This window comes from Lampetra planeri, chromosome 7, assembly GCF_965212315.1.
Source record: "Lampetra planeri chromosome 7, kcLamPlan1.2.h2, whole genome shotgun sequence".
NCBI classification, from domain to species: Eukaryota; Metazoa; Chordata; class Hyperoartia; order Petromyzontiformes; family Petromyzontidae; genus Lampetra; species Lampetra planeri.
Window position 1 is genome coordinate 11,593,095 of NC_136113.1, and position 21,047 is coordinate 11,614,141.

Sequence of the window (21,047 nt, forward strand, 5' to 3'; positions counted from 1 at the left end):
AGAATGGGTTAGGGAGATTTGACCAAAGCAACTGGAGGAAAACACGTGTGATGTTTGAATTTGGACCTCACGATAAGATCGGGTAAGCGAGTCGATTATTAACTTAGCTTTTGTGTCCTGGTCACAAAAGCAAAGTTTGTGGGAACAATGGCCATTTTCGGAACTTTTGAGGCATAAGCAATAAGGAAATAATATTACCCAGTGACAATATTTGGTTTGTGACGCAGTTTTATCGCGGGGGTGGGGCGGTCTAAAAACGAGTTTGGTGGTTCGAGACGCGTCGATTCTCAGCAATTGCGCGTCCCTCTGTTCAGCGGCAGGGCGGACGCGCTATGACGATATCAGTAAGACCCCGACGGCTTTATAACGAACTGTTCACGGAAACGACGCTCACACCACCACCACCGCCGGTGCCGTGAACGAAGAGTTCTGCTTCATCCAGCGCTCCGGAGTGTTCGTGCGATCATGGATCCGTCCGACTCTGGTAACGTGGCGGGTTGTATTCACGGGCTCTTTGAGTGCGGTGCGAGTGTGACAAGCCAGACGTTAGCGTATCGCCCTGTGTTGTTTGAATTGCAATTGCTCGTCGCGTAGCTGGTCGTTGATGTGGAGCCACAACCACAAGGTGGCGTTGAGGTTGGTTAAATGACGATGCGAATAAATGATGCCAGGAGTGGTGAAGTGTCTGGCTGCGGCGGTGATGCCTCCTCCTCCTCCGTGTTTGTGAATCGGGATGTTTATTTTTTTGAGTCGCTTCTGTGTGATCCACGATCTGTTTCTGGGTGGTAACTACAGTCGCTGCTGCACATTGCCGGAGAGGTTTAAAAAAATATGACATTTGTGCATCATCGTCCAGTGTCCGCATCTGCAGCTGTCATTGTTACAGTGCGGACGCGGGTGAGGCTTGTGACCATCATCCGTTACGAGGTGTTTGTTTGGATATATCTTTGTTTATAATTTACATTAAATAATATTGTACGCATAAATAACCATTTCGCGGCGGTGCGTGAGAATACGAGAAACCAAATAAATAAGCAGACAATGCTTTACGTAATCTGTCGAATTGCATAGAAATAAAACAAAAGCTTTGTAATGCACACATCCCATCCGGCCACGCGGCCTCGATGTGAGTGGATGTCTTCAGCAGCTCTGCCGTAGGCGCCGGCAAAACTCTGGCCCCGCGAATCTTGCAGGGAGAGCTACGGTGACGAGACGTTATCTCAATCGCCTGGTACTACAAGGAGGGCGTAGATGCGATCTTGACCCTGACCATGCCTGTACATTTGGAGTTTGCATGTTCACCCCGTGGTCGCGTGGATGTTTCTCCGGGTCCTCCACATCAACATTCAACACGCAGTTTGGAGTATTTGGCTGCTATATATTCCCACTTGATAAGTCACTTAATTGAAGTATCATTTGTGACCAGGTCGCTTCTTAAAAAAAGCAAGCTATATAGCTCATTGGACCTTACCTGGTAAAAATAAATGAAAGTAGTTTAGTTTTAGGAGCAAGGCGCATATATTGCACATTAAAACTCCTCGAATGCGCGACTTATATTACGCGGAAACTACCGTTAAAACTCCGCGGCCCTTTGAGATGGGACATCTCGTTTGCGAAAGGTGTCAAGGTGTGCGACGCGTGCATTGTAAACGCATGTAACGACGCGCGCACACAGACCACCGTGAACCCACACTTGTTTGTGTTTGTTTAACATTCATACAATGACGGTGACACCCGAGTCGGTGATGTGACCGAGCGAACACTTGACAGGACCCGCCTCAAAAAAAGGAATGAGAATCAGTGGGCTTTCCTGCTGAAACAAAGTGCAACGATGCTAATAATAACCTTGATCTAAAGATTAACGCGCCTTATGGGATGTTGAACTTCTTTCACACCGTGGTAATCAGAGGCGGCTGCAGCTAAATTGTACAAACAAGTTAAACATGTTACATGAATGCAAAATATGCCGAGGATATGATTACGGACCAGAGTAAACGTGGGTACAGTATTGTGAAGATGCAATGATGAAGATGGGTGACGTGTGCAAGGATGGAGGAAGCAAGATTTAAGCGACACCGCTGCCTTTACAAACACAAGCCCGGCCCTGGTCTGCAGGAAGGGGTGGTTGGGGCCTTGTGATGCGGGGGGGGCCTGAAGAGGAGGGGGTGGGGCCTGAAGGAGGGGGTGGGGCCTGAAGAGGAGGAGGCGGGGCTTGAAGAGGAAGGGGCGGAGCCTGGGGAAGAGGTGGGGCCTGGAGAGGGGGGGCTGAAAGAGGTTGGACCTGAAGAGGTGGGTTGGAGCCTGAAGAAGAGTGGGTGGGGCCTGAAAATGAAGAGGTGGGGCCTCAAGAGAAAGGGTGTGGTCTCAAGAGGTGGCAGGTCCTGAAGAGGTGGGGGCTGAAGGAGGGTGCGGGGCCTGAAGAGGAGGTGGTGGGGTCTGAATAAAAAATCCAAATACTGTAAGCGAGACCTCCAATTAAAACGGGACCCGAATAAGCTCAAACCTGCGACTCCAAAAATTAGTGGCTTTGTAAAAAAAAGTCCTTAAAACATTAACTTCAGTTTTACACGTAGGCTTTCGTGGCCAGTATTATTCATAATGAAGGGTTTTAGGTGAGATCGCGTTATTTATAAGGGGCCGTCCATAAATTGTCACACACCTGGGGGGGGGGGGGGGAGTCAGACATTTGTTGCGATGTGTGACGATGGGGGGGGGGGGGGTTGAGATGTGACGTCACGTAAAAATGCGCAACTTTAAATAAATATAGACAACACGTTCTATTTAATTAAATATACTTTTTAATCAATGTTTTCTCCTACAACATCAGAGTGCAGCGCCACATTGACAACGTACTACAATGACAATAGTTTAAAGCGATTTGAAGCATGTTTTATTTTGGGGGGGGGCAGAGCTTTGTGACGTCATATTTGAGGAGGGGTCTGACTTTTTGTGACGTCGTGTGACGAGGGGGTGGGGGTCAAAAATAGTCCAAAATCGCGTAACGTCATTTATGGACGGCCCCTAAATGTGTCGCAACCCTCCACAACCCGACACGGCCAACCAGTAAAAAATGTGTCGCGTTGACAAAAGACCAATAGTTCACTACTTTAGCCCACCGGTGTGTTGAAGAGTGGATCGACAACATTTACAATGTGAGTACTCCGCTTCGCTGGTAATTACATCCAGCATCTTCAGACGATTTGACAGAATAGTGAAGCCATCCACCTGCTTCCGGTCTTAAATAGTGGATGATTACGTCATCATTGTTGAACCCCATCAGGATTCGAGATCAGAGGTGGGGGTGTATGCAATTATGTAATCGACCAGCAATCGGCCACTTAGCATGTGACTCACCTCTCAGGAATTGCATGATGTGTTGCGTATTACTTAATAATATACTTCCAGGCTGTGCTGAGTCGAAATTACAGCGATTGAAATTATTTTAATCCTCAATTTCAATCGATTCTCTAACTAATCTTGGCCAGTAATAATTCGTTCTGCATAATACCTCAACGTTATCAAAATTAATTGAATGTCCTTGTTGGAAAGCATGCTCTGCCACTGCTGACAGCTGCATGAAGGCCCTTCCAGAGCCTGCCGCAGCTCCATCTATGAAAGTTTAAAGAAAGAGATTAAACATGTTAAAGAAGCACTAAGACTGAATGGCTACAATAATGCTCAAATTAACAAAGAATTGAATGCCAAATCAAGATCGAACAACAATACTGCTGAAAGTGATCAAATTATCAAAACAATTAAAATACCATATATCTCGGGAGTTACTGACAAACTAGCCCGTGTTTTGCAAAAGAAAAACATTAGAGTGAGATTTGGTACGATACACAAAATTCAAAAACTAGTGTCTTGTACTAGAGATTAATTACCGAAGTTATCAATAGAAGGTGTATATCGGATCAATTGCTTATGCGGTAAGTGTTATATTGGACAGACGGGACATAGCATTAGCGTAAGACTAAAAGAACACCAAAAGAACATAACATCCTAAACATAGCTGTCATCAGTGGCAGAGCATTGCTCGCCAACAAGGACATTCAATTGATTTTGATAACGTTGAAGTGTTATGCAGAAGTAATTATTACTGGCCAAGATTAGTTAGAGAATCAATTGAAATTGAGAAGAATTCAAATAATTAAAACGCTGTGATAGCTATAGACTCAGCGCAGCTTGGAAGCATATTATTAAGTAATACACCACATTGCAATTCCTTACAGGTGAGTCACATGCTCAGTGGCTGATTGCTGATCGATTGCATAATTGCATACACCCCCACCTCTGATCTCGAATCCTGATGGGGTTCAACAATGATGACGTCATCCTGCACTGTTTAAGACCGGAAGCAGGTGGATGGCTTCACTATTCTGGCAAATCGCCTGAAGATGCTGGATGTAATTTCCAGCGAAACGTCGTACTCAAACTGGAAATGTTGTGGATTCACTCTTCAACACACCAATGGGCTAAAGTAGTGAAATATTTGTCTTTTATCAACGTGACACATTTTTTTACTGATTGGCCATGTCGGGTGGTGGAGGATTGTGACACCTTTATAAATAACGCGATCTAACCCAAACATATTAATTATGAACCACGACCTTTCCTGCTTTAAGGAAATTAAATTTAAGGAAATTAAAGCATGGATTAAAATATGTACTTCAGGAAGCAAAAATGAAATGCCACAGATATGGCCCCAGCCCAACGAGTAAAATTGTGATTAAGACTAAATAAACATGTGAATTGCACTTTAAACATTTGAAATTAATGAAGAGTTTGAAATGCACTTTACCAGAACTGATCACAATGGTGTGATTGTGAGTTTGGTAGTGAATTTGAAAGCCAGATTTCTTCATTCTTGCAAGTCAACGGTCAATTATTTTTTTGCTGAGTGGTGGTTGTGTACCAGAGGCTGAGCAGGCCCTACAAAGACGTTATATGTATACATGTCACAGATGGAGCTGCGGCAGGCTCTGGATGGGCCTTCATGCAGTCGGATGACCCAAAGCAAGCCCGGATAAACCCTCGACGCCGACAAAAGAATCACAATCGGGGAAGAAAGAACCTCGACGCGAAAGCAGCAGTGGCAGAGCCTGACAGAGCCTGCACGCAGCAGATGGAACCACGGACGGACTTGGAAGAGTCCCCAGCATGGGGAACTGAGGATGGTCCAGAGCCAGGAGACAGCAACGGGACCACGCCTGCACCTGGGGCAAAAAAAGAGACAGTTGCTGAATATGGTAAAATAATTTAGAGGCGCGTTTCACTGAACGAGCGTTCCTTCTACGAGAATTAACTATCACGAACAATTAGAATTTAGACCAATTCGTTCGTAAGACGAGCAAATGTTCGCGCAACGAGTTTAGGAGACCAATCGATCGAATGCGTCCTGCGCGCCACGGAGACGCAGCTGTTTGTTTACCAGCTGTCCTGTGCTGCGTGCGAGCGTGATTTGCCGTGTAGGAAAGGGGGGACTCGTGGTGGCATTGTAATGGGTGGAGTGGGTGGGGGGGGCACACACACAACCACAACAATCATCCACCGTGTAACCTTAACACGCTGCGGGGGCAAGTTCGGTTAACGACCAGCGCTTATGAAGGCCGATACAGCAAACTAAACTACTTTTATTTTAAGGCCCACTGAGCTATATAGCTATTTTTCAGGAGCGTCATGATCACAAAGGGAGTTCAAGGACGTGGCTTATAAATGTGGGAATTTATTACATTACAATGTATAGCAGCCAAATACTCTAAACGGATGTTTCTAAATGTGGAGGGAAAAACCAGAGAACCCGGAAAAAAATCCACGCGACCACGGGGAGAACACGCAAACTCATAGTATGCAGGCATCAGGGTCGGGATCGAACCCACGATTTCCTGCATACCAGACAACGTAGCCAGCACCACACCTGGTCGCCTTGGAATCCCCAGTGGTGGTGTTTACACACTGCACCAGGTACTCATTTGAGACTTGAGTCGACTTAGAGGAGGCCCAGGACCCATTCAGATCATCGTCACTGGTGTTGGTCGTGAGCACGCGCGTGCATGTACACACACACTTTCACACAACAACAACATCCGCTCGCCACGAAGTGGTGGTGACCTGACTTTGGCGCTTGTGCCATGCTCGGTGCATTTTGGGGCTATGGGAAGTGTCGAAGGCCCGTTCACAGGTCAGGGACCAGACCCAGCTGCCATGGTCTGACTGAGATGGCTGGCAGATACACCAACTGTGCTTTCCACTGTGCCAACTTACACAACAACAACAACCGCCATTCGCCACGACGCGTGTGCCAGGCTATGTGTACCTTGAGGCCACGTGAAGTGTCGAACGCCCGCTGGCAGGAGGTCACGGAGCACAGCCAGGTGCCACGGGTCGACTGATTGAGATGACTGGCTGATACACCACCTGTGCCCCCTACTGTGACAACTTGCTGTGCTTTAGCCGCCCGGCGCTCTGCTCGTTATTGTGAGCGTCGCTCCTCTGCCCTCCATTGCTGTTGGAGGGCGACTGCCTCCAACTGCCAAGTAGCGTCCTTCACGAGCCTCCTCCACTGAGGCCGATCTTGACACTGCTGGTACCAGTCATCGGCAAGTCCACTCAGCTCCACGTCTTCCTGTACCACATCACTCCATTTCTTGTGTAGCCCGTGCCGCGCCCGTTTAGCCCCCTCGATCCGGCCGAACAAAAGCTGTTATGGCATGCGGTGGCTGGGCATGCAGGCTACATGACTCAGCCAACGCAGCCTTGCCTGCAGGAGGAGCTCACCGATGGGACTTTACCCAGATCTTTCAAGGATTTGGGAGCTCCTCACACAATCCAGCCTGGTTAAACCCAGGATGGATCGTAGACAGGCCAGCCTAAATAGTTTATAACCGGCGAAGATGTTCCATTAGGGGGGTCCACGTTTCTCAAGCGTAGAGAAGGGAGGGAATGACCGTGGCCGAGAAGACCTGAAGCTTCGTGCGGAGCGACAGACCAGCTAGCTTCCACACAGCGTTACGCAACCGATGAAAGGATATTGTCGCTCGACTGATTCGGAGTGAGACCTCTGCTGTTAAACCGGAGCCGGTCATGAGCACACTGCCCAGGTATGGGAAACTCTCCACTATTTCCACAACTGCCCCATCACCGATTGAGAGTTGTGGGGGTGGAGTGTCCGATGGTACAAATTACCCAGGCAGGTGCTTAGTTTTGGTGGGGCTGATGGTATGGCCCCACCTCTTAGTGGCACGCTCCAGTATCAGCAGCAGCGTCTCCAACTCCTCCTCTGAATGAGCAGCAATTACTAAATCATCAGCATACATAACGTGGTTGACCAATAGGGAGCCATCCCTTGATCACACCCGGGCATCGATCAGCCTCCCATTATATCTGTACCAAATGGAAATTCTCCCGGGACAGCTATTGAATGCTTCACGAACTACGTGGTCAAAATAGATGTTAAATAATGAGGGAGCCAGAGGACATCCCTGTCGCACCCCAAGGTGTACAGTGAATGGCTCTGACTCCCGGCCACGTAGTTTTACCCGGACCCCCTCACTATCATGAAGGTCCTTAATGATCGTGAGCAGAGGGTCAGGGACTCCGAAAGCACGAAGAACAACCCAGAGCCCAGGCCTACTGATGGTAGCATAGGCCTTGACCAGGTCAATAAAGCAGAGATGTAGGTCTTGTTGGAATTCCATACACCTCTGCTGTAGCAGACGGACAGAAAATATGGCATCTGTGCAGGTCCACCCTTTCCTGAAACCGCATTGGGGCTCCTCAAGCCTCTCCTCAGCGTGGCTAGCAAGGCGATGTTGAATAATCATTGCCAGGACCTTTCCCGGCACACTGAGGAGTGAGATGCCCCTGTAGTTGTTACAGTCTGTGCGGTCCCCCCAGGACCTCACATAAATGCTCAGCAAATTTGCAAACCTGTTCCTGGGGGTCGGAGATTGGATCACCGTTTTTTCCCCTAATGATGGTAATAGGTGTGGCGCTGCAGGTTACTTTTTTGATGGAATTAAATAGGGATGGGTGATCACGGGCCACTGAAGCAGACTCCCATCTCCTCAGCAATCCGCGACCACCACCCATCCTTGCAGCGCCTCACAGCTCTCCGAACCTCCGAGCGAAGGCTGCAGTAAGCCTTCTCATTCTCTGACGTGGGATGCTGTAGACGATTAGAGTGGGCCTGTCGCTTTTTCTCAACCATCCACACACAGCGGGTTGCTGTGACTAATTTAACTCGTGGAGGATCGCTCTGCTGAACAAATGGTTCCACGGTTCGGTTCACAAGTGCGAGTTCGTATATCCAGGTCGATGTAAAAATAAACTCTTGGAAGCCGGTTCACGAGTGTGGATGTTCATAAGTCGGGTGTTCGTAAGTAGAGGACAGCCTGTACTGTTTTGTATTAACATCAATAGTATTATGATTTCAAAGTTGGAACGATCATGTTCATTTCCTGCACACTTTCATTTGCAGGCAACTCGTCGTGCTCAGCCCCCCAGGGTGCGTCTCTGGTTCACTCTTTTGACCGAAAGGTTCGTCCCTACATCGACCTGATCGACCAGCTGCGCTTTCTGGGCGTGGACCAGGACGTGGGCCTCCCCGCTGTGGCCGTCATCGGGGACCAAAGCTCGGGCAAGAGCTCTGTGCTGGAGGCTCTCTCTGGGGTGCAGCTTCCACGTGGCAGTGGTGAGCGAAAAGACATCGCACCACCCCAATATAGGATGACAGAGCATGGGCAATTGTTGGAATATGTTCTGGTTGCCTTCCCGCTTGTCTGTAGGTTCCTGCGCTTCTGCACGCAATCTGGGCATGTTAGAACTCTACAGCGTTTTGAGATTCAATTTGCATGAATGCTGCTATAGCCAAGTAAAATGATTACTAATTAACAGTGCCAGACTTTGACATCGTTGCCTTTTGTCAGATCCTCGCGCCTACTTTTAAAGACCGCTCACAATATATCACGTTCTGGCTTTAGGTCTTCCCCGACTCTCCTCCACCCTGCACACGTGTCCCACGGATCACAACCTCCTCCTCTGTCTCTGCGTGCAGGCATCGTGACGCGCTGCCCGCTTGCCCTGAAGCTGAAGCGCGCACCGGGCCCCTGGGTTGGACGCATCAAGTACCGCGTGCAGGGCCGCACCGTCAACACGAAGCTCGACTCTCCAGAAAGTGTGGGCGACGCCGTCCTGCAGGGTACGGCGCCGTGGGTCGTGACACAACGAGTCCGTGAAATATGGAGGGATCATGCAATGCATGACCATCGTCTATCCAGTGGAAAGGAATGCCACACGATGGGTTGGAGCAATGGGATCAGTCTGGCGTGGCATCGAGCATGGATTCGAAATCGCTATTATATCTATCGATTTTTGTTCCGTAATTTCTTATATGGGCAAGGACGTGCCCAATGTAACCTTAATTGGGGATGACACACCCAGTTTACATTTCCCTAATGTGCCCCTCAATATTTCAAGGACTCGTCATATCTCTGTAGAGCGCCCTGCACTCCTCCACACCCACACGTAAATAAACATTTAAGAAATGCAAAAATCATGCTCATAGCATCTCGAATGTGCATTGCTGTCTGATCAGACTGCATTCATGAAGTGGTTGAACTCAAGGTTTTTTGTTCTTGTGTTTGTCGGGTAGAAGATTCTGTGTGACAGACCCCCGCTCCCGTAGTAGGGGGCGGATGATCGCTGCCATGTATATCGCAATCGAGTCGTTTGAGAGTACCGTTCAATTCCTCACTGTGGCAATATTGGACCGTGGCGCCAGCACATAATGGGCTACTCAACTTTGAATTATGTCACAGGATCTTTAAAGTACACCGACGTGTATATTTATGGTTAATACATCCGCAGTATTAGCAGGCGGTTTTTTTTACTCCATGTATTTAATGCACAATGATAGACTCATAATAAAACAAATAAAACGCGATTGCATTTACATCTTCTTCTTCCTGCTCTCAGGCTTAATATTGACAACGTCCCTTGTTTCTCACAGCCCAGTCAGAGTTGACAGGAGATGATCTGGGCGTGAGCAAGACCCTCATCGAGCTCGAGGTGACCTCTAATAGTGTTCCCGATCTCACCCTCATCGACCTGCCCGGGATCGCCCGCGTAGCCCTTGCTGGCCAAGCCGTCGACATTGAGACTCAGGCATGTGCTCACCACACCAATGCTCACCACCTTGTTGAACGTAGCGGAGCGTACATTCCGGAACCCGCTCGTAATGGACACACGGCACCATTAATTGCACAACTCAAGCCAAACCAACAAAATGTCATCATTGTGTAGGGCTTGTTTACCCAGGAAAGCCTCACTGAGTCCGAAGACTCTTTTTCAGGAGGGTCCTACCAAGTTTTTACAGGAGGGAGTGACGATTGCTGCGTGTGTTTCCCAAAGTAACGTGAGGAGGCCAGGTGGATAAGAGGTCAGGGCATGGAACTGGCATCAATAAGATGATGAGTTTGAATACAGGCAGCCACTTGGGATTAAAACCGGATTCTCAAGTCTAGGGAGTTGACCGTCTCAGCCTAGTCCTCAATAACAATGCACAAAAAAATTAATTTTCTCATTTGATTTAGCACTTAATTGGCTATATTTCATCTCTGAGAATGTGAATATTGGTTTGAATGCCATGTGACCATAGTCGCCCCAACATGGCAGAGTGGGTGGGAAAGTGCTGCCCCTAATGTGTCACCCAGATATCGCTTGCGAGCCGCTTGCTCTACCACTGAGCCACATGGACGTTTACACAAATTGTCGCGGGATGGCATTGGAATGGTGGCTTCACCTCCACACGTTACCACGGAGACCATCAGGGCCTGTTTGACAACTACTGCAGCAGGGTGTGCCCAACATAGCGTGCTGCACGCAAGGCACATTAACCTCAGGAAAGACCCAAGGCCAGATGGTGGGAGACTGTCAGGGCAGATCTTGAAGGTCGCGCGTCCACAGTGCAGCGTCTGCCGAAAGTAGTGGAGGGGAGAAAGCGTTGGCGAGGTGCGGTGGTGGCATCGGTGGCTTTGGCCATGATGACCTCTTGACGTTGATCTTGACCGTTCGGCGACAATGTAATCTTGACTACATCAGCTTGTTTGACTCTGCCTTCTCCTTTAGATAAAGGACCTGATTCGTGACCACATCGGCCGGCAGGAGACCATCAATCTGGTGGTGATCCCCTGCAATGTGGACATTGCTACAACTGAGGCGCTTAAGATGGCTCAGGCTGTGGACCCCACTGGCGAACGTACCCTTGGTAACGACAACAGTCCTCGGCGCACCACAAACTGCCTTGCAAATGATTTCTCCAATTGGAAAACTTGGCAGGACCTTCCTAAAAAATTATTGCGTCTTAGTGAGGCTCAACTGAGTAAAGAAGTGTTATAATAATGGACACATGGACGGTCTGCCTTGTTTTCCGCCGTTAGCAGTTTCCATTCTGCTTTTAGACGCGCTCTTTATTAAGCAAGCGCGGACGTTTTTCACGTGAATAATGCACCAGTGCCCGGGGCGCAAGTGGCGCGTCGTTCCTACTTATTTCAGAATGGCAACTTTTCCACCCTAGGGGTCCTCACCAAGCCAGACCTGATGGACGAGGGAACCGAGCGCAACGCTCTGCGCATCCTGCAGAACCAGGTGTTCCCGCTGCGCAAGGGCTACGTGCTGGTCAAGTGCCGGAGCCAGCGCGACGTGGAGGCAGAGCAGACGTTGGCCGAGGCGTCGCGTGTAGAGGCTGCCTTCTTCAAGAAGCACCCCATCTTCAGGTGCGTGCTCAGTGCCTGCACCCGCCTCCAGCCCACATCTTCTCGGGCCGTGATTGTGGCCTATTTCTGTTTTTAACCCAAGGTGTCAAATTTATTTTTTGTAAGCAGGCGAGCACTCAAGGCTACCCGGATGAGTCTCATTTTAACGAGTCACCTGGGTCACCAATATAGCAAAAGTGATTTCCGTGTAATAAATCGCAACGATGAAGCAAATAGAAACGGGAGCAAAGACCGCTGAGTGGCATTTAGAGCAACAACAACCACATGACAGTAGTCATTTTAAAACACCACAAGCATAAATCAATATGAAATAAAATAACTGTCCCGTTACGAATGTTGGCTCTGACAAATTATGTTACGAAAAAAATTCCACGATAAATATTAATTTACAGAAATATCAAAATGGATATAGGGTGATTGTTGCAGTTTTCTGTAAACGGGTAAGGGGATACATGCACATGAAATTTCAAGTGATGAGTTCAGTCTGGTGTGATTCAATAAAGACAACAGCATTGTAAACACATTTTGACAACAATCTTTCCACCAACAGTAAATCCCCGTTTAACGCGTGGCGCTCACGCTGTGCGTTTTCACTTTAACGCGTTTTTTCTTTAATGGAACTTTTTTTGTCTTTACTTGCACCGCTCCCACTATAACGGGAGCTTAGCGCGTGACGGACTACTTTTCTGAGTGGCGTGGGTGTTCGCAGCATTTTTCGGTGATGCTGGCAGCTGGTACTTTGCGTGCCTTCCTCTTCCTCAGCCTTTGTTCCACCGTCTTTGTGTGCGTAGGGTCGTCTCACTCCCTTATCTTTTCCACTCTCCACATCTCTCACACTGCGGGTGGAATGCTGTGAAGTATGATGCGTAGTTGACTTTGACCGATGATATCTGCGATTGACCCTTGCTGCACTGTGGTGTCTCTGTCCCGTTAGCCACGTGCACAACGGTGGGAAGATGACCACCACCACCGTTTTGGCTGCCAAGCTCACCGAGGAACTTGTGGACAACATCAAGGTGGGCGGAAGCAGGGTGGCGACGCAGTGGTAACGCTTGTGCCTCGCAGCAAGAAGGGGGCCTGGGTATGATTCCCGACTCGGGCGCCTTTCTGCGTGGAGTTTGTATTGTTCTCCCAGTGTTCTGCACGGTTTCCTCCAGGTTTTCTGGTTTGCTCCCATAGTTAGAAAATAACGTACAACAACCCAGTGATAAAGAATAACCTGTAAATAACTGCACATAGATCACTGCACGTAGCAATGTCAACCCCTGCTACAAAAACTTTGCAGGACCCTCCTGGGAAACATTGTTGAGGTTTTTTCTGGGCAAACAAGTTTAACAACAAAAAACAACGTACAAACTGATATCTGTTCCCTCGCGGTGAATGATGTCGCGTCGCAGCGCACGCTGCCAAAACTGCGGAAGGAGCTGGCGGAAAAGCTGCGTGAAGCGCGCGCCGAGCTGGAGAAACAGGGCGAGTCCATCCCGGACGACGCTCGTGCGAAGCAGCTGTTCATCAACGCGGTGCGTGCACACGACGAGCGGCAAGTGCGTTGCCGCTAGGGCCACTCTTCTATTTGTTGCCTTAATATATTTTTTGAAAATCAATGGCGATCATTTATTTGAGGAACAGGGCCCCTCCCCCCGCACACGGTCAGTAATATTTATTTCATCATGCATAGTCAACGAAGCACCGTTGCGCCAAACGTGTGACCTATTTCGACAGCATTCTCATAAACGGCTCTTGCTGCCGTACATAGCAGCGGTGCTGAACTCATCGGCTGTGCGCGGCTCCTCGTTGCAGGCGACGCCAGGAGGAAGCGTCATCCGTTCTTCACCGCAGATGCAGCTCGCGTCCTGGGCCTGGTCACGGTGTTTTCCCCCTGTAGCGCTGTACCGGAGGCGGTTCAGGCATCGTCAGTTTGCACCGCTGGTCCATGTCACCGCCTTCAATGTCTCGCGTGTGTGCTTGCTGTGTGTTCACAGCGCGTGATGAGATACAATGAGGACGTGCGAGGACTCGCGCGGGGAGAGCCCAGCCGTAATCTTCCACGCAACATGATGCTGTACACGCTCGCTCGAGAGCACTTCCGCACGTGGCTCAAGGATCTGAAGAGAGCCGAGGAAGCGTGTAAGATTATCGCTACTGCAACGGTTGTGTTCACATGCTGTGAATTTTTTTTATTTTGCATTTTTCTGGAAGGGTTCAATGTGTAAAACAGCTTACAGCTGAATGTTTCTTATCTGCATTAACAAATAATATGAAGTCACGTGGAATTGAGTGGACCTCACTTTTGTGGGCCCAAAGACACATACGCATCAAACGACATGGAACAAATTCAAGTAAGGGGTAACAAAATTCAATTTTTTTCCATAAAATAAAAAACCTGAAGTTATACTTCATCAGAAACTCATCCCTAGTATTTACTGGTGCGAATTTTTGTCTGAAATTATTGAATCTGTGAACTTAATGGGGTATTGTATTGGTCTACACCAGTGCTTCCCAATTCTTTTGAACTCACTGTCAATGTCAACCCTCAAATAATTTCTACGGACTACCGTGCACCAATAATCTATTTTTATAAATTTTAATTACTCCAAATCGTAGTAACTGCCCGCTTCTCATGCCTTTGTGGACAAGCAAGTGATCTGCAGACCATAGGTTGGAAACCACTAATGTAATTGTTCAATCCGACGTGCTGGTTGTGTGCTCATTTCTCACAGGGCTGGAAGAGCTGGATGTTTTGATTCGGGAGTACATGGACAATCGCTGGGGGCGAGAGCTGCCGGGGTTCGTGAGCTACCACGCCTTTGAGAACCTCGCTCGAGTTCATCTGCAACGCTTGGAGCAACCGGCCCTCGACATGCTCGCTGTCACCTGTGGTACGTGCCGCAGCGCCGATAGTCACAATGTCGAGAGAGAGTGTGATGTGTTATTATTATATTTTGTCTTTCCCTTTGTTTATTTACTGTCAAAGGTCTCCGCTATACTCTTTTTTCCGCCAAGTTGTCACAGTAAGGGGTAACAATTGCTCGTGTTTTCGTAATTAAGTCATTTGCGTGTGAATAAAATAAAAATGGCCACAGTTTTTAAGTTGACACCGACGCACAGTGGGGAGCAGTGGTGTAGCGGTTCGCGCGCTGTGACCCGAGATCGATTCTCGATCACAGGCAACACCGGTGACGATGATCTGAACCGGTCCTGGGCCTACACTAGGTCGACTCAGCCTCAAATGAGTACCTGGTGTGGTGTGCAAACATCGCCACTGGGGAGACAAAGGCGGTCGGGCGTGCTGCTGGCCACCCACCCCCTCGTGTGCCATTCCGGCCTTGATAAGTGCTTGCTAACAGCACTTGCCCCAACATTCTGTTAAGGCTATAGGGGGATATGTCTTGGTGGGTTTGCGTGAGCAGTGCTTAACGTGTGTGCGCATGTGTGTGGGTTTGCGTGAGTGGTGCAGGGAGCGTGCAGGATGTGTGCATGCGACTCGCCGATGACGTGTTCCAATTCCTTCCCGAGTTTAACCGTCTCGTCAAGGTGACCCTTCTTTTAACTACTTTCTTACGATGTCCTTCGAGCTCAACAGCAAAATCTTTCAATCCTGTGTTTGATTCAATTCCATTGCATGTGTTTAACAATGAAAATTATCAGTTCCAGACTTGGCCCGAGGTTCCCCCATCCCCCACCACCCCTCCCCTCCATCCCCCACTGCCCTCCCCGATTTCCCCCACTACCTCTCCCGAAAACCCCCCAAACATCTCCATATCATTTCTCATTGCCCCATAAACCAAGTATTCAGAAAAAAACCTCAACATTTGTCAATAACACTGTGCCCTTTAAATGAAAGATATACAATCGATGACATTTCAAGCAATGGCCCTTCTTCACAGCACATACATGAGGATATTTTACGTGTCATAATCACCGTCAACGCTGGACGATTTCCGTCCACTCGGTATCACCGTTGACCCAATGAAACCCAGGTCAGCTTGACGAATATTCTCGTCGCTAATTTCACTGATTGAACGAACGCCGACTTGTGTGTTTTTGCACGCTCATCCTTGCCTGGAGGCAGGCAAAGGTGGGAGCACAGGTGCAAGGCCAGGAGCAGAGAGCAAGTGTCCTGATTGTCACCCTCTTCCGCATGGAGAGCATGGTCTACACGCAGGTGCCCGCCACGTGCACCGCGCGCCACTCGGCACACGCGCGGCGCAACTCGTAACACCAACTCTGCCAAATACGTACAGTGAGGGAAAAAAGTATTTGATCCTCTGCTGATTTTGTACGTTTGCCCACTGACAAAGAAATGATCAGTCTATAATTTTAATGGTAGGTTTATTTGAACAGTGAGAGACAGAATAACAACAACAAAATCCTGAAAAACGCATGTCAAAAATGTTATAAATTGATTTGCATTTTAATGAGGGAAATAAGTATTTGTTCAAATAAACCTACCATTAATATTATAGACTGATCATTTCTTTGTCAGTGGGAAAACGTACAAAATCAGCAGGGGATCAAATACTTTTTCCCCTCACTGTATGTGTAGTAGCATGGTTGGGCACTGTGTACATTTCCCATTCATCCTTACCTGTAGTAGCAGACATGTGTCAAAAGGGGGTGGTATACTGAATGGGTAAGATGAGTCGGCCCGTTGGGCAAATAGGGCTCCCCAGACCCCAAGAGAGGGGCTGGGGGGGTATTCCAGAGCCCCCTAGAGAGTTCCAAAAGGAACGCGTGGCTAGGGGCAGAGAGACCCTCTAACGGGTATAAAAGCCGGACCTCTGGATGGGTCCGGCAGTCATCGTCAAGCTGAAGACTGAAGACCTGCTTTGGCTAGGACCCTGGGAACCCTTGGACCCAACGTCCTTCTAAGGGCCGGGACTGAGTGCACCAGTGGTCGGACTTTGGGAACCCCTGGGAACCCGACGTCCGACCAAAGGGCAGGGACTGAGTGGGCCAGTGGTCGGGACCCGAGGACCTTGGCTGGGTTGTGTCAGCTAGCTTCCCCTAGGACCCCTTAGCTGGAGGGCTGGGAGTACGTAGCCCCAGTTGATAGGGCACACTAGCCCGGAGGCTATACCTCCCCAGGTATCAGGTGGAGGGGCCGCTTCCCCTCTGTTACTGTTGTTATTGGAATAAACGTGTTGCCTCTACAAGCCGTCTCTACTCTCCTTGACCGCACTACATCTGTAAGAGCCATCGTGTAGGGACACATTGGGGCTATGCGAGGGCACAGAGACACGCCCCCCCCCCGAGATGAGTAGGAAAAGAAAAGGTGGCGAGAACATCCATGAAAAAGAGCTTAATAGCTCATCGGATTCTTCCAGGATAAATAAAGATTCTGATTCTGAACGCAGCCGGGAAGAAGAAGGCATGGGATTATCTTGAGGACCGGAGAAGAGATTTGGCAGAAAAGAGAAAGGAGGGAGAGGAAGAAGAGAGAGGCCAAGGGATAGGATTTGTAGAGAGCAAGGGAATGAGAGGAGCTTGCTGGAAGGTTCCAGAAAGATCGTGGGGGGTGGATAAGGGGGGGGGGGGGGAGATATAAACAGGGGACTATGTGACGTGTTTCTGGGGCTCCCGAAGGAAAAGCTTCTTGTGAGGTGTGAATGTGTTGCAGTGTGTGGGGCTTAAATAAATCCCTTGCCCAAATATCGCCTCGTGTGGACTCCCTTTCACAGACACAGTCCATGGCCCAAAGCAGGAATTGGTACCAACGAAAGTAGCAAATCTTTATTCGTACCCGATTTACGTATACGGCCAATAAGAGTGGTTAACACAAGAACACACTCATTTCAGCCTAGGTCTATCAAAACTGTGGCATACTGTAATAAAGATCAACACACCACCATATGATCTTTATGGCGGTACCCCGGGGTACCAAATAATACAAAATGGCCGAGGCAATTAAATATTTTGTTTCTAGGACACTTTTTTCCAGGGGTGTACTTAACTCCGACTGGGGTACCAATCTCTATGGCAGTTACATAAAAAAAATATATTCCGCTACCTATAGTATATACATTACAGCAGTGTTTGTTACTTATTGGACTGTGTGTTGCTACGACTGTCTTTGCATGTGTAGGATATGCTCTATCAGAATAACCTAAGAGAAGAGCACCAGCATGATCTTGAAGTCAATGGAGATACTCAAATTTCCTCCAATTCCCACAAGTATCCCAACATGTATAAGGACAAAAGTCTACTTGATGTGGGCGGCCTGGACGAGGATCTGCGTGTGATGAACAAACATCTGCGCTCATATTTCAAGGTACGTTAAACACATGCAGACAGGTTCGTGCCAATACACATGCACATCCCCAGAAAGAAAAAGATCCCCCCTATAATCTGTAATAGACTGTTGGGGCAAGTGCTGTTAGCGAGCACCTAAAGAAGGCCACAGCAGCATACGAGGGGGTGGGTGGCCAGCAACCACGCCCGGCCGCATTTGTTTCCCCAGTGGCAATGTTTACACACCGCACCAGGTACTCATTTGAGGCTGAGTCGACCTAGGGGAGGCCCAGCACTAGTTCAGATAATCGTCACTGGTGTTGGCCGTGAGCAGGAATTGGACTCAGGCCACCAAGTTCGTAGCGCAGTGCGCCATCCGCTACACACACACACATACACATGTATATCAAATATACACACGTGTACAAAGGTTTGTCAGAAGCCCCCTGAAAAAGAGTCTTGGGACTACTCAATGAGGCTTTCCTGGGTAAACAGGTGTAGTAGTGATCATTGTGTTTAGTTTGTTGTCCTTCCCCAAACCTCCGAGTAGCACAATTGGCTACGCATGGTGCAATAGAAGTCCAACATGCATATTTACACAATACTAAAACAATAAAGTGAAAAGGAACTCGATCCGATCGGGCGTGCGGTCCCCCCCCTCGCGTGCCGCAGATCGCGCTGACGCGGCTCATGGACATGGTGCCCATGACGGTGCGCTTCAACATGCTGGACGAACTGGTGGTGGCGCTGGGCGTGGAGCTCACGGCGCTCGCGCAGGAGGGCAACCTCGCCGAGCTGCTGTGCGAGGATGAGGACACAATGGAGAAGCGGCGCATGGTGATGGAGCGCGTGGAGCGCTTGCGCAAGGCGTGCTCCACCATCGAGAACGCACTGTGAGGGGCGCGGTGGCTCGCACGCTCACCGGTGGACAGTCGACTCCCCCGTCGCTGTTCCTTCTGTTGCTGCGCTGGCCTAATGATCAAACGCATTGGAACATCGACAGGCCGATGCGCACATCCCCTTCATAGATGGAAAATTAAAGACATGCCTCAGTCGTGTGACAGTGGTCATAGAGTAAGCCACTGTTGCCTGTGCTCCTTCCGCGTCAGATTCCTGATTATTATAGACATGTATGCAGTAAAAGTCTTGACCAATAGTTCTTTGGAACGTGTTTACTCGTAAGCGTTTTAATGTTTAAATCAAGCTTTTTATTTCAATAAACAGCATATACACGGATACATCTTCTCGCGTGTTACACCACTGACATGGAAAGGATCTTCATTTCATAAAATGCTACAGTATACAATTCCCAACATTTTAGCATAAACATGATTGTTTATCCTAATATGTAAATTCCATAAATGCAACCTACATAGATTTCTCAGCAAGATGTAGATTTATATGAACACACTTAATTTGCATATTTGTCAAAGCACGTTATATTAGTGTGTAAAAGAGTGTACACTGTTGAGAGTGGAGCTGTGCATAACATCGTTTGACCCTCATCACAGTATTCGAAAACGTGGAAGTAAAAAGTGACTGGATTTATGTTCAAGTCAAATGTTGACTCCCAGCTCAAACCGAGCATTTGACTCGGTGCTCATCTCGTGTTGACAGCCGGTAGTGGAAATTCCGCATTCCCAGTGGCGCACAAGGCTATCCATGTAAGACAATCACGAGCTGATCTCCCCACAAAGTGGTACTCATTTTAATCAACCCCAGAGGGGTTGATGTGTTGATTCAACCCCCTCAGCCAAGATTTGAACCTACAACCTTCCAATAAGAGCTGCTCGCGCTGGGCCACCCGACCAGATGATAGACACAGAATGGTCTGTTTGGTTTTGTAATGCGAGCGTAAATGGGGTTGCTGCTGGACTCTGGCCCAATCACATGGCCCGGGGTATGGGGGGCGTGTGGGAGGGGCCGCCGTTCACCTCGGCTCCAATGGGAAGCGAGGTGAATGGAGGTGGAGCCAGCAGGGCAGTATGGGAAGGCCGGATCTGACGATCTGGAAGGGAGGAGTCAGGGTCACGTGGGAGAGAGGATATAGAGGGGAGCCTGGAAGAGATCGGGGTCAGTTGATGGAGTGAAGAAGCGGGACCACGTTGGGTGGCCGCCGCGCCATCAGCCACGTGGCTGATGGGGCTTCGGCACACCGTCGGCCAGCGGTGTGCGGAGCGGGGAGGAGCGGAGCGACTGACGGGAGAGCGCGTGCGGGCGCGTGCGAGGAGGAGCTAACGGAGGAGCGTGCGGGGCACGCGAGAGGAGCGTGCGGGGCACGCGAGAGGAGCGTGCGTGGGCACGCGAGAGGAGCGTGCGGGGCACGCGAGAGGAGCGTGCGGGGCACGTGAGAGGAGATGCTGGTCCCTTGTCAGGACCAGCGGGGTGTGAGGACGAGTGGAGGAGCTGAGGAGGAATAAAAGACAAGCGGAGACCAGCAGTGCCTAACGGAGTCTTTTATTACACTTAAATAGAATGAATCAAGAGCTTAATCCTTCGTGCTGACTGAACTGCGTCACTCGGTCAAACGGCTGTCCCCCACACATCCTGCATCTGTCTCGCCTCGAATTAATTTGCTGCTTTGGCAAAACGTTGCTGCACAATATTTTTTGTGATTTTATGTCAAGTGACACTTGCTTCTGTTTTTATTTTAACGTTTGTCCTGACAGAACCAAACACGTTTGGTGTTGACAGTGTGTTTTCTTTAGTCCTGAATATTGTTATGGTTGCTACCTAACAAATGCAATGGAAAGCTGTATACCCAGCAATCAAAATCGGTCTAGGGGTGTATCCCAATTGTTCTTCTTGTTGTGTTGGTTGCCGACCCCTGGTCTATCCAAAGGACAAACACTGTTGACTTCCTGGTAAGAACTTTTTTTGTATCGACCCCAGAGGGATTTATGGGCTGAGTCAACCTCCGACTAGGATCTGGTTGCGGGCTGCTTGCTCTACGCTCGGTGCGGGTGATGGCGATGTTAAGTTGCGACGGTGATTATGGTGGGATTTGTTAATGGCTATTTAGTTGCTGAATATCATGATGAT

At 49.0% G+C, this 21,047-nt stretch overlaps 1 protein-coding gene across 2 annotated transcripts; it reads left to right on the top strand.

Moving 5' to 3' along the window:
• Nucleotides 1–6: 6 nt before the first annotated feature.
• Nucleotides 7–19,241, top strand: LOC144719974 (interferon-induced GTP-binding protein Mx-like). Of its 2 annotated transcripts, XM_078596358.1 has the most exons (15): nt 7–484; nt 4,965–5,249; nt 8,480–8,692; nt 9,056–9,199; nt 10,010–10,164; nt 11,128–11,266; nt 11,576–11,774; nt 12,709–12,790; nt 13,172–13,294; nt 13,757–13,901; nt 14,495–14,653; nt 15,232–15,308; nt 15,847–15,939; nt 17,860–18,045; nt 18,678–19,241. In XM_078596358.1, the coding sequence occupies exons 1-15, from the start codon at nt 466–468 to the stop codon at nt 18,900–18,902; spliced, it is 2,244 nt and encodes a 747-aa protein (XP_078452484.1). In that variant the 5' UTR covers nt 7–465; the 3' UTR covers nt 18,903–19,241. The 2 variants fall into 2 exon arrangements, with proteins under 2 accessions (XP_078452484.1, XP_078452485.1); XM_078596359.1 differs by lacking the exon at nt 4,965–5,249.
• Nucleotides 19,242–21,047: the final 1,806 nt, after the last annotated feature.

What these genes read in the sequence shown, in the direction of transcription:
- LOC144719974 (XM_078596358.1), top strand. An exon ending in AAGAAGCACCCCATCTTCAG is followed by an intron (nt 11,775 to 12,708) that starts GTGCGTGCTCAG and finishes CTGTCCCGTTAG; the next exon opens with CCACGTGCACAACGGTGGGA. An exon ending in AGCAGCTGTTCATCAACGCG is followed by an intron (nt 13,295 to 13,756) that starts GTGCGTGCACAC and finishes GTGTGTTCACAG; the next exon opens with CGCGTGATGAGATACAATGA.